Source organism: Adelges cooleyi, unplaced genomic scaffold, assembly GCF_023614345.1.
Source record: "Adelges cooleyi isolate 19-005CV unplaced genomic scaffold, UGA_ACOO_1.1 ACOO_flye_CR_arks_rails_tigmint_CR_PRNA_108, whole genome shotgun sequence".
In the NCBI taxonomy this organism is placed as follows: Eukaryota; Metazoa; Arthropoda; class Insecta; order Hemiptera; family Adelgidae; genus Adelges; species Adelges cooleyi.
In genome coordinates, this window is record NW_026095761.1 from 12,763,547 (window position 1) to 12,779,606 (window position 16,060).

A 16,060-nucleotide genomic window follows, 5' to 3' on the forward strand; every position below is an offset into this window, starting at 1 on the left:
AATACACCAAAGTTCATAAATTTATCTGTATTTTGATACCGGTCACCAAGTTAACGGTAATGACCACTTTTCCGGTATACGTTTTTGAGGTTCAGAAATCGGCATATCAGTTTTTCCGACGACAAATGTAAACAAACCGCGTAATGAACAATTTTCAATAAGCGCTTTACGAAAAATCACAATTTAAGGGTATGCATTTTTCTATTCTCTAGCTTTTCCGTTTAAGCACGAACATTTTGTTTCCAAAATATGTACGTTAAAATGATGTGGTTTCTAAGCTGAAGAACAGACATAAAAGTCAGTGATGTGCGGTCAAAATCGTATAAAAAATATACAACTTTAAAGTTTAATTTAAAATACAATACTAATTATCAGTCGAACGTTGTACGTTATATTCACAATAAAAAAATTATTGCGAATACAAATTTTATCTAACGTCTTACCGAATTGACCAATTTTACTTTGACATCGTTTTTAACGTAATTACATATTTTGGAAAACAAAAGTTGTCCTCGAGAGTTCAAATTTAATCTTTCTATACTTGTTTACAGACGTTCTTCGCAATGGCTGAAAAGAGCGTACAAAACAGTCAAGCGACAGTGAAGACGAAAGATGCCGAAGTCGATATCTATATGGTAATATTAAGCAAGAAGAAACATTAAAAAATATATACTTTATTAACTAGATTTGTTTACTATAGTAAATACATGTTATTAACCTGAGTTTAATTTATTTTAGAATGTCGCTAAATTCGAAGAAGAGCAAGCATGTAATCGTGATGAAAATAAAGATTCATCGATTTATTTTAACACTTTACACAAGTGGCAAGATATAATGAAGTGGACCAATGAATTAAAAACTAAAGAAAACCCCTCAGTTAGTTTTAATTTGTGAAACATTTATTAAAATACTGTATAACTGAAAACGTGTAGATATTTTATATCTATTTTTTGTTTTAGAAAGAAAAACTCGAAGAATATAGAAACAATGCAATTCATTTGTTTTTAATATTAAAAAAATTAAACAGATTGGATAAAATTCGGTCGAAACAAAAGAAAGATATACTCAACAAGAAAAAACAAGAAATAGACAGTAAACATTTACAGCAAGAAAACCTGTTGAACGAACTTTTCTATCTGAAAAAAGAAATTTCCAAATGTCTTCAGTACAAGTAAAAATTATTTTTCAAGTGGCTGTTTCGTATGTAAAGTTGTAATACATGTATGTCGTAAATATTTATATGTTTTAGGTCGAGCGATAGTGATATAGATCTTATTCCTGTAGACGTGTTTTGTCGAGAAGCAAATATATCGGTTGAAGATAAGGTGCGTGATCGCAATGTATATTTTAGCAAACAGTTATAAAATTAACCAAAAAATACATGCAGTAACAAAAACGAGTTTGTTTCTGGTGTAAATTTGTTAACGATTTTCGATCTCAGATTATAAATATTATTATAAACTGGATTTCTTTTTATATATATATATATTATATATTTTAGGAAAAAATACAAAATAGCACAATGAACGAACACGAACTGCACGTGAAACGTTTGCAATGGGAACTCGAACAAAGACAAACTCAACAAAAACAATGTGAAGAGGTTGAAAAAAATAAAGAAATCATACTTGCCGAAATACAAGAAGAAAGTAGAATTTTACAAAGCATATTGCCTATGCTCAAAGATATACGTACGGTAAGTTGTTGGAAAATAGTGATTGAGAAAAGCACATTGACGAAAAACATACGGCCTTTCTCAAATTTGGACGAATGTATCAAACAGACTGATATTATACTTTATATAACAATAAGTAAAGATGTTTAATGTATTTTTAAGGCTTCTTTACCTCTTCAACAAAGTTTTGGATTACCGCCCTGTCAAGTCAAATCATACCCAGACGTTGTGAACCTATTGCCGAAACCGTTATATTATTTGTACATACAAGCGGACGCATTCAGAGAAGCCAGTAGTGAGTTGAAATTTTAAATATCTTCTTAAAGAATATTATAGTTATAACGAAAATCGTTACTGTTCATATTTTTCAGATAAACATTTTATTGTTTCTACAAACGGCGATGAAGAAGAAGCCAGGCGATTCGAAACAAATAAAAATCAGATTAACGAAGTTAACTCTGATGAGGTAAACTTTTCCATGTTTTATCATTTATTTATAAAAAATAAAAATAGTCACTATCGTAATTTTTTGGTGTTGTAGACAATAAAAAACCATTAGTATTTTACGAGTGTATTTTTTTTTAGGAAATAGACGTGCCGAAACCGAAAAAACGACATCATAAAAAATCTCGAACGGATTCTAAATCTGTACAACAACGCAGCGTACTCGCCAAACATCCTCTGTCCGTCAAGTTGACTTTAAATTTGAAAAACAACACGGAATTTGTCGTGGAATTTTTCTACTTGGCCAATTTGAACGTCATCACAGTGGTCGTTACGTCGTCTTGGTCAGGCTTTTCATCGTCTTATTCGCGAGAGTTGCTCTCGCCGATAACCATTCTCGACTCATTGTTTTCTGGCGATGACGGAGCCGAAAGTCCAAACATAGTCAACTATCATCAGTTAGATCAGGTTGGTGTGACAGTTTAATTATTGTGCTTTCGAGTTTTATAAATTAATAGTTTAAAACTTTTAATACAGATGACATCGGAATTCAACACGTTAGACGTAGGCAAACCTTACGTTTGGGCTCAAAACATATGCGGTTTGAATTTTTTGAATCCCAATAAACCGGACTATATACTTTCGAGAAATCACGTGTCTCGGGTGTTGAAAGCCATTAACAATCGTCTACAGACTCGACTCTCGTTGATATCCCAACTCGATTGTGGCGGTAAGAAAACTATAAAGTAAAATATTTGAGTTCAGACATAGACAGCCAGGGTTTCACATTATCGAAGAAAAATTTAATGATGTGGGCAAAACTATTTTTTTTTTCATAACAAAAATGTATTCTTTTAGTCACCTCGTAGTTCCATCTATGGTATCGAATAATAAAATGTAATTTTGTTTTTAGACTTGGAACGCAGATTCGGCATAAACGGAGTAAATTTGACTTCCGTTCTGTCGCCTTGGAACACTATGACGTGGGACAATTACAATAAACTGCCATACTGTAAACCACACGTCGAATCGGAATCAGTGTCCGAACAAGATTTGTTATTTAAACGCGTGGTGAACTACAAAACAGGTAATACATTTTATACTACCTAAGTTATGTATTCATATGTATACACACATATTTATGTTAGGATGGTCCAAAAAATAATTGTTTTTTTCTGTTCTTGTGATAGCTTGATGTTCTCTTGAGTAAAAAGAATTATTTTCAGATTAAAAGAATTTTCAGAGATTGCGCTTTTATGTAATAATGTAATTATTTTAAGTTTTTAACTTAAAAATACTTTTAAAAAAATAGGTGGTTTTCTTGAAAATTATTAGCGTAAATGAAAGGAACAATTTTTTACATTGACGTATCATTTTTTCTCTAGATTTATTTGTTTATTATTTAAAAAGTAACTCGTATTAACCTGAAAAAATTACAACACTTTTTTTCAACACTAAAGAAGATACTGTCACATGAAAAACAAATTTTTTTGGTCCATCCTTATAAATATATCTATATAAGTAAATGAAAACCTTATACATGTACAATTTTTAATTTACAGCGGCTTTGACAGTTGTCATGGCTATTAAATGCGATTACCCGAGTAGTACTCCTGTATTTGCTCTTCAACTCAACATGCCGACTCACAATGAAGGCACGTCCGTACTGAATTCGACCAACAACAACTCTATTCGAGTATGTAAAAAATATTTTCTCAATTTCTCATTGCAATCTGTCTAGGTACAAGGAACCAATTATAAGAACATACCTGGACAAATAATTTTTTTTGTGATCAATAATTATGTGTATTAAATGTATGTCTAGGAACTGGAAAGAGAAATAAACGTTTTCAACGAACAAAGTGAAGACGACGACGTCAATGAATTACTGATAAACATAATCGGCCGCCTTGTCGTATGTTTCGAAGTAATGATGGAGACGTGGGGCCACGCAGACTTCCCTAAAACCAAAACGGTTCTATACAACATTAGGTAATTGTAAAAACGCTTAGTTTTTTTAAAATATTTTACACTAATCTGATACGATTGATAATCGATTAATATTTAATCGTGCCGTACAGATGAACGTTAATATAAAAGGTAATTAACATTTAAAGTATACGGGTGCAAAGCCTCGCATGTAAGTAATAACTATTACAAAGTTGTGTAATTTGTAATATCGAGTCTTACTGAAATTATTATTATTATTACTGTTGTTGAATATTAAATACGCCTTAAATGTCTGAATATTCTGATAAACTACTGTAAAATTATAACTCCTAACCTACTTTAAAAAAAGTCGTCTCGTTTTCATAGGTCGCATTAATGAATTGTTGTAATTAAAAAAAAAAAAACCAAATAGGTAATTGAAACTATTTGAAAATTTTTTTTTTAAGATTTACAAAAAAAATAGCTATTCATTCAAGCTCTATGTATTAATATTTTGTTTTGTATTATTATTTTAGAGGCAGAACCAGAAGTCATCCATTCAAAGCTGTTAAACACCATTCGGGAACGTTATTTGAACACCGTAATTCGTCGTGAACTCTCTATCGATTAAATACAATACAATAGTGTCATGCGAGTTTGTCGAGTACATACTTATTTTATATTTTTTGATCTTTCAATACAATATGTATTATGTTAATCTATTTTTTTTTTTTTTTTTTTAACTATTTCAATTCCTGCTAATACAAAAATAATAAATATTATGTTGTTTTTTATTCTTGAAAACATTTGTAGTTGTGTGATTTGTTATTATTTTCGTACAAGCCAGAGTTGTTGTAAATCGCTAGACGACTGAAGTTGTAGTACGTACTTCGATGGGTAATGGTTTAAGCAATCGTCATCTAATAAGAACTTGTGTAGCTAAGAAATATCTATCTACTATTCGGCTTATTTTAAAATAAATTTGTTGTGAAAATGAAAGAATTTAAGATTTGTAGAAAATCAATATATTACTACAACAGGATTTCAATTTTTTAAACAACTTTTACTTTTGGATGAATGAATAATTTTTATATCAGCTTGGAAACTTAAATGTTATAATAATAATATATATATTATTTACTAAACATTTTCATTCCAATTAAAAACGTACTATTTTTGTGATTAAGGCTTTATTTTAATATTTAATATTATACAAGTGTTGCTTATTTTTTTTCTAGAAAGGTATTTTAGAGTTCCAAAATCACCTCAATATGATATTATGTCCCTTATATTTCATATACTATTATTGTTACTATTTCTTGTGTGCTATATCATAATAAATAGGTTTACAGGAGATATATATATATATATTTAGAGTATATACTTATAAAACGGCCTAGTTTGTGCGGGATAAAAATCAATAGAACGAGTAGAGGTCCATTCAAGACGATGATGTGGAACAGACAATTAGATATATTTTATACAATATAGTAATATATAATTCATTTCAAGAAATATTATTTTACAAAACCATTGTCGACGATGGAAGGAGTGGAATCCGTTTTGAAGATTAACGTCTCGGATTTATACAGCAATTGTTTTCATGATTTAGTTATTAAGTGATTGAAGCGACCGTATTGTAAGGAGGTGGTGGGTTGTTGTTCCTTTTCAAATATTATATAAGTTCCCATTCAAGTCGAATAACTCATCCGATTTAAACTATTGTTTCGAGTTTTGTATTTCTACTTACTTTGCATTGTAAAAAAAAAAGACAAGTTTTTTAAATGGTCAAAACACTCATCATTGAAAAAGACAAGCACATCTGTTGTGGCATATTACTTCTTAATATTATATTATGTTTTAACTTGAGTCTAATAAAAAGCGGATCCGAAGATGACAAAAATTTTAATATTTCTCTCTCGCGGTTTAGTTAATAAAAAAAAATGTTCAAAGCAGCTTACACAACTTACAAAAAAAAAAAAATTAAACTATTTTTCTATTCTATTAAGTTTTGTTAAATTGATGGTATAAATCACTTGCAATCGACACCGAAATGTTCTTTATTATTACAACCGAATATGAATAATATATATTGATTGATCAGCTTATCTAATAGTTTCAATGAACTTTGGTCAAACATCAAAAATATAATACAGGCAAATTAATTTTGTACGGACAAGACAAATATTGTAATATAAATTGGTACCTATTGCAATGGTATATAAAATATAATATTTATTTTCATGCACACTCGACATTAGCTGGTTAACGTAGGTATATGCGCTCACCGACATAATAAATTATTTATATATTTATACAACCCTGTAAGGTGCCTACTGTAACGTTGACATAGTACTTAAGTGTATACACATATATAGTGTACGGGGTGCCCCGAAAAGATTTAACCGTATCAGCCTTTTTGCCAAGCTAAATTATAAAGTTGTTTAAATATAACAATATATTCTACTTACTACATTCGTTCAAATAGGATACTTAAATATAATCGGTTGGAGAAAATAATTTATATATGCTATTTTTTTCAACCCCCTCCCCCCACCCCCACCGGCAGCAGCCTAAGTTTAATTATCGCTGTCTGGGGATCATCTCGGCGGCGGTGTAAACTGTAACGCTCTGTATATGTGTGTGTACGGCTACGGTACAATATCATTCGCGGTACTCGCACACGGCGCATGGACCACTTTTGGCTGCTGCCGTCGCCATGGTGACCCGCGGGACGAACGCGGCAAGGCCGTCGGGACGACACAACATACGCGCGGCGGCACCGATATGATCATTATATTATATTCAGTCAACATGCCAACAGGCAAGTGACCGGACACAGCTGCCGTGCGTTTGTGTGTGGGGGCGCAATGTTTTTCGGGTTCACTTCGTCCGAACCGTTGTGGTGAGCGCGGTACCGAAATCGGATATCCGGAAACACTTCCGCCACCGGACCTACCTAAGTCCGACAACGATAGAAATTACGCTCATTCGACGATATTGCCATCAGGTGAGTGCCAACGATTACTAAACTAGGTATCAATCATTATCACTATATTATTATATTATTTTTTTCTTCAAATGGGAACAAATGTGATTTTAATACCAGATATCAGATACCAATATATATATAGATAACATCAATCCGTTTGTTTGCTATGACTTTGCAAGGGTACATTACATTAAATTATGACTGCGCATAGTCACTTGAACCTATCTTGGTAGGTATGCTGCGAACGCGTCATTCCGCTCTTGACATAAAAATAAACACATTCGACGAATTAGCAGCGTTGCAATTGAGATGAGAGCTAAAGAGGTCCTTGTTGATATTATATTGTAGATAGGTATAAAAAATGCTTGTTGTAAAAACAAATTCCATATATTTTCTATAGAAATAACGAAATGACTGATAAACTGTGTAATTATATTGGAAATTGTTTTTTATACCTTGACAATATTGGCAATTTGGTTTCAACTTGGGCAACAAACGAAACTACTTTATCAAGCGGTTTCAGTCTCTGAAAACGCCATCAGTCAAAGCCTAAATTTTAAAGGTACAAAAAAGATAATTAGTCTGTGACAAAATTTGTACACAAACCGAAATGTACAATTAATTAAAATCAAAAAGCTGTAAAAAAACAATACATTTATTTCAGCACCGATAGCAGGCATGTAGTAAAATTGCCTATACACTACGCCTTGTTTAAGAAACATATTAACTATTATATTATATTATATAAGTGCATAATATATTAAATAAGCGGTAAATATAAATAATGTACGAATTTTGAAAAGCAAATACATTAGAAAAAAGAAACGATCCATAAAAATCATAGTATTAGTATTGTACTTTTAAAACTCGGCAACATCAACTTCGGATATATTCAGTTAAATTTAAAGTATAATCATTTTAAGTGGTCGCACAGAACGATAAATACAAAATAGTCGTTTGCCGTCATTCAGATTTTTATTTATATGTATTGATTTTTTATATTTTTCTATGTATATAATTTGCATATTATATTTTTTATTTAATAAAAACAATAAATGTTATAAAAACTTGGCCATTTAATTTTTCACGTTAAAAATAATATCGGTAAAACAAGCATTACACATTAAAAAACGATATTATTTTATATTTGGTACAAAGATAATATAATGTTTGCACAATTCGGCCGAATTTATTAGCATAATTATATCCCCAAAAGAAGCATTGTACACAAAACGGATAAAAAAAAAACCTTTTTATATGTTAATGAACGGAGATTTTTTTTTATAGCTTGTTTTTAATAACCGATTTTTTTTTTATTGCGAAAGAAATATTTTTACAGCGGTGACGTTTTAATAGATTTTTATATCGTTAATAAAAAATGTTATACCCAAGTAGAATGTTTTTAAAATGAAAAATACAATTTTGTATACAACAAACAAACAAACGAAAAAAAGGAAATTGTAAAATATGTTATAAACATTTGCATAAGACAAGGTTTGAACATTTTCATTAAAAAAAAAAAATATATATATATATATACTCCTCATATTGTAGAAAAGGAGAATAAGTCCGCTTTAAGGCGTGAGTGCCAAAAAATAAATTAAAAAAAATAATTAGGTTAAAAATCTGAAAAAAATATCAAATGTAGTTGCATGTAGAGTGTACAATGCAATGGGTGTGCACATTTGAAGACTATATTTACCTCAATTTAAAGTATGAAACTTACTCGGAAGTGCCATCGCACTTATGAACTTATACCCGCGTAACTTTCCCTATAAATCCTAAGCAAACTTTTCGGTCAGGGTAGTTTTCCCTTGGCACGTATGCGGTAGATTAAGATTTACAAACTTATCTCAGTGCCCGACTTAACTCGAAAAGTGTACATGGTTTGTAAAATAAATTCCCATACTTATGTCGTTTCATGTTATTACTTTAATTATATAATTAATAATAAATATACATTTGTAATATATAAGCAATTTATAACACACACACACAAATGTTGTATTAGCTAACTTTTTTGTAAAAGGTGAACTTTTTAAGTTGTTTGTCCAATACAGTGCCTATTAGGTAGGATTTCTGATCTATAGACCTGCTACATGGTTGGACGGTTTAGAAGATAGGATCGTTGGTTTAAATAATAAAAAATAAAGGAAATACAAATAAGAAAACACTGTTATTGTTTTAAAACAATGTCTTCTCAGCTGTGCGTCGAAAGTAAAATTATTTTCTCTAACAAATGCGTTGACCGGGAAAAAAATGTACATTAAATTCAATTCAAAAACCAGAGGTAAAAATGATATTAACGACAGTGCGGACAACAGCTTTGGTGTAGGAGGATTGGAGAAATTGATGAAGGTAGAATAATATCTATTATGACATGATGCCCAAAGGAAATTGGATAGTTATCTTTATAAATGGATTTGACTTCAGATGTTTCTGTAATATATTGTTGACGCCGTGACCTAAAGAAAGATAGGACCTTTTTATTTTTTGGGTTTTACACTGTTTTACCTGATTTATTTTATTTTTTACTGGTAGGTATACATTTTTTCGGGCTGAATTACCCACCTATTTACTAAGGCATAGATTGTATGCGGTCAGTTTTTAAGGAGTTTTGTGTAGACCATTGTTAAGCAAAAAAAAAGAGGTTTTAATAAATTTCGTATAAGCTTCGAGGTATTATTTTCAATTTAAATCATTTTTTCCAGAGGAAAAGCCATTTTGACCCTTATAATATATTAGAGCGGTTAAAGAAACCATCGTCCCCCCCCCCCATTTTTTTCTATGGTATAAACAAATTCTGTGAAAATATTTGGGTTCGGTTACCTACTCAACCTCTTCACGTGCCCCATATAAAATAAGAAATTGCAAACTCATGATAGCATCAGAAGACTATCAATTATTTTTAAAAAAAAAATAGCTATAGCTGCTATTTTTCACTGTTTTTTTTTTAAACTAGAAATAGCTGCATTAGCAGAATATGTTTAAAATAAAATATAGCTGAAATGCCTATCCTTGGTATAAATGTTAAATTATAATAGAACATTCCGAGTCATTATCACTATTATAATGACAATTATTAACAAATCTATTATAAAATGTAAATAATTATAATATTATTATGTCTATTGTGTGAATACTCGATTGCACAAAAAATGTAATACCGTAGACCTACTATGCAAACCATGCGTTAGATGCACAATCTTATTTGGTCTATGCATAGAGCAATAATATAATGAGATCAACTAACATTATTTTATACTAGCTTGTATATGCGATAGTGAAGTAAATAGTGTCTAATAATTGGGACTATGTCTATTACACGGTTGACTAGCAGCGCTCGGCGGTTTGAGGTACTGCACGGACCGTAACGAATTCTGACACCGCTGATAGCCATACCGAGACATATAAAAAAAAGGTCTATATGATAACGATGCCTAACCTGTTCCATATAATCGTGGTAATAAGTAAAAGCCGGTATATGTGATAACAACTTATCTGTAGACGGCATGACGTTCTGTTTGTTAACAGAATAAATATTTAAAATTAAAAACATTAGTAAATGTATTTACCGGTACCTACCTATTAAAAAACAATAACTTTTAAAGTAACTTAACAACAATGCATTAAATTATCGCTGTCGTTTTATGAATTTTTGTTTTAAAAATCAGTATAAAAGTTTAATTTTTTTATTTTCTAGTGTACTCTGTACACGTTTTATTGGCTGTTGGATTTAAAAACCTACCCATTTCGTTTGTGAGTAAATACTTATATTTTTCTATTAATTATATTACAATATTTTGTTTAACTATTATGTTGGGTTTATACTTATACTTTAGTCGGTAGATAATTCGCAAGAATGCTAAGGGTGGTCGAAGCTAAAGAAAAATTAAATCAAATCCGCATCAAAGCTAAAACTAACATTTAAACCATTCTATTGTAATGAATTTCGAAAATTCCTTTTAACTTATCAGTAAAGCCCAGACATAATTGAAATAAATACAATTTCATTTTTAATTCAGCGCATTTAAATAACAAATTATTATTTTATTTAAATCAATAATTCATTTTTGACTCCTCATTTTTTATTTGGAAAAAAGATGGAAATACTTATTTAAAGTCAAATGATTATTTTAAAATAAGTTGCTCAAATAATAAAATAAAATCAACAACTATTTATCTACTGAATGAGTGTATTTTTTTGTCTATTATTATACAAACGATGATAATGTAATTGCTTAAAACAAATTATTTGTATAACAATATATTATTTTATTGTTCGAACAACAAACTATTATCTAAGAATGTATTTAAATCAACTTTTTTATGAATTTATAAATAACAAGTTATTTCTAAAAAAAAAAAAAATGATTTGCAAATAATTACAAGTATATATTATTAAAATAAAAACTGTTTGTATTTAATTTGTCGCTTTCTGTAATAGTATGTCTAAACCCAGAGATAATCTATACAATAAAATAGTATAATAAACTGTTATGAAACCAAATAAGTGTTTATACAAATGTATTAAAAGCTATGTAAAATTAATTATTTCTTTCTGTTTTTTTAATAGGCAAGACAAATTGTATTACTAAACATGTTTGGTTTTATTAAAATACCATTCATAAATTCTGAAAACAGAAACGACAGTCCATTTTTATGCAACCAGATCAAACTACTCGGTCATTGTAAAAAAACGTGTGGTAATCGTCACGAAGTGTCCAAAGTTCTCGACAGTAATTCGGTTAACATTCCAAATAGTTGTTTTGTCACTATGAAACTATTGAAAGTTAACTCAGCATCTAACTTTTGTGGAAGAATTTCCAAATACAGCACTGTCAATGATCCGACCAAAGAAAGTCATTGGGTCGAAATGTGTAATACCTTCAACGCCGTAAAAGAAGATCTAAAACTCATCGCTTCAGATAGTAAAACTTTATGTAGTCATCCCAAAATCGGGGACATGGTTATGGTCGATCAAGAAGAACTGTACAGAGCGATTGTTTTGGATATTAGCGGGTGGTTTTCTCAGAAACTCAGTGTCAAACTAATCGATACAGGAAGTGTAGCCGAAGTTCATACCTCTAAAGTATTTGTACTACCTAACCACCTGAAAGATATCTGTCCAGCAGTTTTTGAAGTATGCATGTCTTCCGTTAAACCTATAGGTGCCGCAGACGATTGGCCAGTTACCACGACGGCCCTAACTCGGAGTCTTTTGGAACCGGCTATCTTAGAAGAATTAGAGTTTATCGGCAAAGTGGAATTTGTGATGGGCTCTACCTTATGGATTAGCTGGCTGTTGGTAAAAAAATGTAAAAAATGTTCTCATTTTGCATGCAAACTGTACAATAACTCGATATTGCTGCCACGAGAATTGATCGACCGTAACTTAGCTGAAGTCAATACCGATCTCATCGATAACCTGATAGGTTTGTGTAAAGCTGCCGATATGTGGCAAGAACAACCTTCAAAAACTATCGTCATAAAGAAAGCTTTATTATTTTCAACTGAAGATAAAATCACGACCAGCGAAATAACGCAACCCCAATGGGCTCACTTGTCCGACGGAGAAATTTATACAGTCGACAGAAATTATGTCGAACATACAAAATGCTTTCTAGTGCGCAACTGTAAATTTATCGATAGAGTTAAGATTCTAGAGGAAGATATAAATAAGTTCATCGATGGAGAAAAAACAGAAAAATTGACCGACGTCGCAGTGGGCACGGTTTGTTTAGCCAGAGCCCCCGAGGGTGAACATTTCAATCGTGTTCTAATCAAAGAAGTAAACGATCAATACGCTACCGTGCTGTACCTGGACTACGGCGATTTGTGTTTGATCAGCATTCACACTTTGTTAGCTATACCTACGAATTTGATTTCTCAGTTGCCATTTCAAGTAATCGAATGCGGTTTAAGTGGTTTTAAAAATGTTTTTCAAAATAACTCAGCCGACGAGGAAATTATCAATCATTTCTTAAGTATCACTGATAATGAAATATATTTAAAAGTCCTTTCTTATTCAACAGATTCGAAATTGACCAACGGCAGCCATTACGAAGTCGTATTGTTTAATAAAAATCTAAACGTCAATGTTGAATTGGCCAATGTTTTTCAATATTACATCGACGACGTTCAAATAAAAAATATTTTAGATGCAGACTTCCAGTGTCCTGAGAGTATAGATGACGAGGACTACGATGACGATTACGATGACGATATTGATGCTCAATGTCGTCTATTGGAAAGTTTATTTAAAACATCCACTGAAGAAGCTAAAGAAAGCCCAAAAGACCTAGAACAACCGATTTCGACGAATAACGAGCATACCCTTGTCAATGGTTCGAATAAAGAACAAGTAGTTAAAAAAAACGATATCAGCATAAATAAATTTAAATACTGCCAAAAATGCAATCAGACCCCGGTTGTTCCGCTGTGTTATTGGCATCAAGATAATAGCTGGATATATTTTAAGCTCAACATTCTGTCTGTGAACAATTATCAACTAGATCATACAATCGATTCGATATCGATTACCGTTGATACAAATACTGTAACCTATCGTCTTACAATCGAGTTATATGCTTTTATAAAGGAGGATTTATTCACTTGCAACATAAGTTTCGACGGAATTTGTATAAAAGCACGAAAGTTAATTGAAACACATTACAAGTGGCCTCGCCTAACAAAATGTCAGGAAAAACATAAATACCTTACTTACGACACCGAACATGTGTCTGAACGTTTGAATCGAAACTTGTGGGTCAAGAAAATGAGCAACTATAAAATGATGGCTATTGGTCAGCCGTTAAACGTATCAGACTCGTATGCCAGCGAAGAAGATTCGTCAGACAATGAAGACTATACAATTTTCGAAGACTGACAAATATATAATATATAAGGTTCAAACTAATATTTTTCACTTAAGTGCTTCAAGTCAATATCGGTTGACTAATTTTTACTTCTTTGTGTTTTTTTTTATTAAACAGTTGTATCTTAAGACTTAATTTTTAATCGAAATTATAGTTATTTTTAAAGTAAGTTTTTATATACTATTTTTGTTATTTTGTTTTAAAAAAATGGCTTTTTAAAATCCTAATTAAACTATTCGATTATGAAAAGTTGAACTATAATAAAAAACATACATTAGGTTACAGTACAATTTTTTATAATACAATTCAGTACTAATATAAAGTTGCTTAACTTACTCTTTTTATATTTTGGCAATTTTTATACAAATAAAATTTAGGTATCAAAATGTTTAATATGTGATATTATTTTATGCTCATTAACGTAAAAGGGGCATTTCTTTTTACAGAAATTAATAGAACTCATGTGACGTGTGACTAAAAACAAGTAATGTCTTACTTTTTATTTTTAAAAATATAGTAAGTTTATTACAAATATGAACCTTGGTAATAAAAATATAATGACACTATTTATTTGCAATAATAATAATAATATACGAGTAGGTATTCTGTATTTATAATTTGACTGCATTTAAAAAAAAGCTTACCCAACACTAGTGTTAACCCTTTCAGCCCAAATAGTCATTATAATAATTAATAACCGAATTGTATATTATTTTTGAAAAAAACCTAATTGATAGTTATTTACTCCGCTCAACGGAAAAACATTAAATCATTGATATGTTATCTCTTATCAATTTTCTCTTATCTCTAATCTCTTATCTTTTTTTGAATATTGTAACGTGAAAATGGCGACATGTCATTTCTTGTATCCAGCCCGCTGCCCAATAAGGATCACTACCTTTTGTTCCAAACATTTTTTATTTGAAATATACCCTTGAAATTAAGTACAATGTACAGTAAAACCAGCTCAGTTTGTAATTATTACAGTTTAAACCAAGCACAGTAATATGAATCAAAATTTACTCTATTTGTTTAATCGTTTACTTCATTTATTTACTCGACTTGTTTACCTACCATATCTCAAAAACAATATCATGCTCTTCTACATGTCTAGTTTTAGCTTAAAATTTCACGATTTTTTTTACAAGTTAAAAAATAAAATTATAGCTATAAATTATAAATGTAGATATTTATACAGAATTTGAAACGGTAATATTGTAAAATTTAACTTTGATTAAAAAAAAAAAGTATCCGGATTGCGGTCATATGCCTAATTGATTCAGTGCGTTAAAATTGTGTATTTTAACAATTATTTAATTAAGGTTTATGAAAAAAATTTAGCTCTGAGTTTGGATTATTAGTTGTATTATAATAACTTAGGAGTTGAAAGCGGTGTGTTTTTTGGACGATTTAGGCCAAAAATAAATTGAGACGGTCGACATATTTTATTAAAACCATTTTTTTCTTAAATATTGCCTACATAAAACTCCTTAAAAACCGCCAGCTTCCAATCCCCTTAAGAGAGCGTCGCACCGCCCATTTTTAAGGAGTAAAGTATAGGCAACTTTTCATAAAATCTTAAATTAAAGGTTAAACTGTGATCTGTAATTATTATTTCAATAACTAGGACTCTATTTTGGTAGTTAATTTATTTTTTGGACTATCACAGTATCCTTAAAAGCGTTTTAAAAATGTTTTCTCATCTCTACATGTTTAAGCAGACTGAAAATAACTCACTTAATTTTGGTTTTAGAGTAAAAGCACCCATTATAAAATTAAAAGAAAACAATATGCCGGAGGGCAAGACGCTGCGTTTTTTTCATTATTCCAAGTAAAACGCTCAATACATAGTTTAGAAATAACGACTATTTTAACATTTTTAAATGACTAACTTTTCAAAAAATTAATTTTTTTTTAAAAACGCACCGTCTTGCCCTCCAGAATATTGTTTTCTTTTAATTTTATATTGGGTGCTTTTACTCTAAAACCAAAATTAAGCGAGTTATTTTCAGTCTGCTTAAACATGTTTTTAGCACTGAAAATCACCGGTGCGACACCTTCTTAACAGCATCTCATTAAAACTTTATCAATCCAGTCGCAAAAATAATTATAGTTTCTACCTTTTTTAAGTAACACAAATGC

The 16,060-nt window shown here is 30.5% G+C and overlaps 2 protein-coding genes across 5 annotated transcripts; both read left to right on the top strand.

Moving 5' to 3' along the window:
* The first annotated feature begins 79 nt into the window (after nucleotides 1–79).
* Nucleotides 80–4,752, top strand: LOC126841649 (THO complex subunit 5 homolog A). 3 transcript variants are annotated; one of them, XM_050578234.1, is made up of 14 exons: nucleotides 80–189; nucleotides 552–635; nucleotides 739–876; nucleotides 960–1,171; nucleotides 1,250–1,340; nucleotides 1,502–1,696; nucleotides 1,838–1,970; nucleotides 2,047–2,141; nucleotides 2,261–2,587; nucleotides 2,657–2,849; nucleotides 3,033–3,206; nucleotides 3,682–3,815; nucleotides 3,945–4,111; nucleotides 4,585–4,752. In XM_050578234.1, the coding sequence occupies exons 2-14, from the start codon at nucleotides 564–566 to the stop codon at nucleotides 4,661–4,663; spliced, it is 2,010 nt and encodes a 669-aa protein (XP_050434191.1). In that variant the 5' UTR covers nucleotides 80–189; nucleotides 552–563; the 3' UTR covers nucleotides 4,664–4,752. The 3 variants fall into 3 exon arrangements, with proteins under 3 accessions (XP_050434191.1, XP_050434207.1, XP_050434199.1); XM_050578250.1 differs by having other exon boundaries at nucleotides 1,250–1,325; nucleotides 4,585–4,751; XM_050578242.1 differs by lacking the exon at nucleotides 80–189 and adding an exon at nucleotides 216–479.
* A 2,115-nt stretch (nucleotides 4,753–6,867) lies between these two features.
* On the top strand, nucleotides 6,868–14,185 carry LOC126847454 (putative ATP-dependent RNA helicase TDRD12). Of its 2 annotated transcripts, none has more exons than XM_050587684.1 (2): nucleotides 6,868–7,058; nucleotides 11,617–14,185. In XM_050587684.1, exon 2 carries the CDS (start codon nucleotides 11,641–11,643, stop codon nucleotides 13,927–13,929), a length of 2,289 nt encoding a protein of 762 aa, XP_050443641.1. In that variant the 5' UTR covers nucleotides 6,868–7,058; nucleotides 11,617–11,640; the 3' UTR covers nucleotides 13,930–14,185. The 2 variants fall into 2 exon arrangements, with proteins under 2 accessions (XP_050443641.1, XP_050443640.1); XM_050587683.1 differs by lacking the exon at nucleotides 6,868–7,058 and adding an exon at nucleotides 10,607–10,799.
* Nucleotides 14,186–16,060: the final 1,875 nt, after the last annotated feature.

Bases quoted from the DNA above. Each gene is read 5' to 3' on its own strand.
- LOC126847454 (XM_050587684.1), top strand. From the start codon at position 11,641: ATGTTTGGTTTTATTAAAATACCATTCATAAATTCTGAAAACAGAAAC.
- LOC126841649 (XM_050578234.1), top strand. From the start codon at position 564: ATGGCTGAAAAGAGCGTACAAAACAGTCAAGCGACAGTGAAGACGAAA. The intron at 1,971-2,046 runs GTGAGTTGAAAT...CATATTTTTCAG, and splicing joins CGCATTCAGAGAAGCCAGTA to ATAAACATTTTATTGTTTCT. The intron at 2,142-2,260 runs GTAAACTTTTCC...ATTTTTTTTTAG, and splicing joins ACGAAGTTAACTCTGATGAG to GAAATAGACGTGCCGAAACC.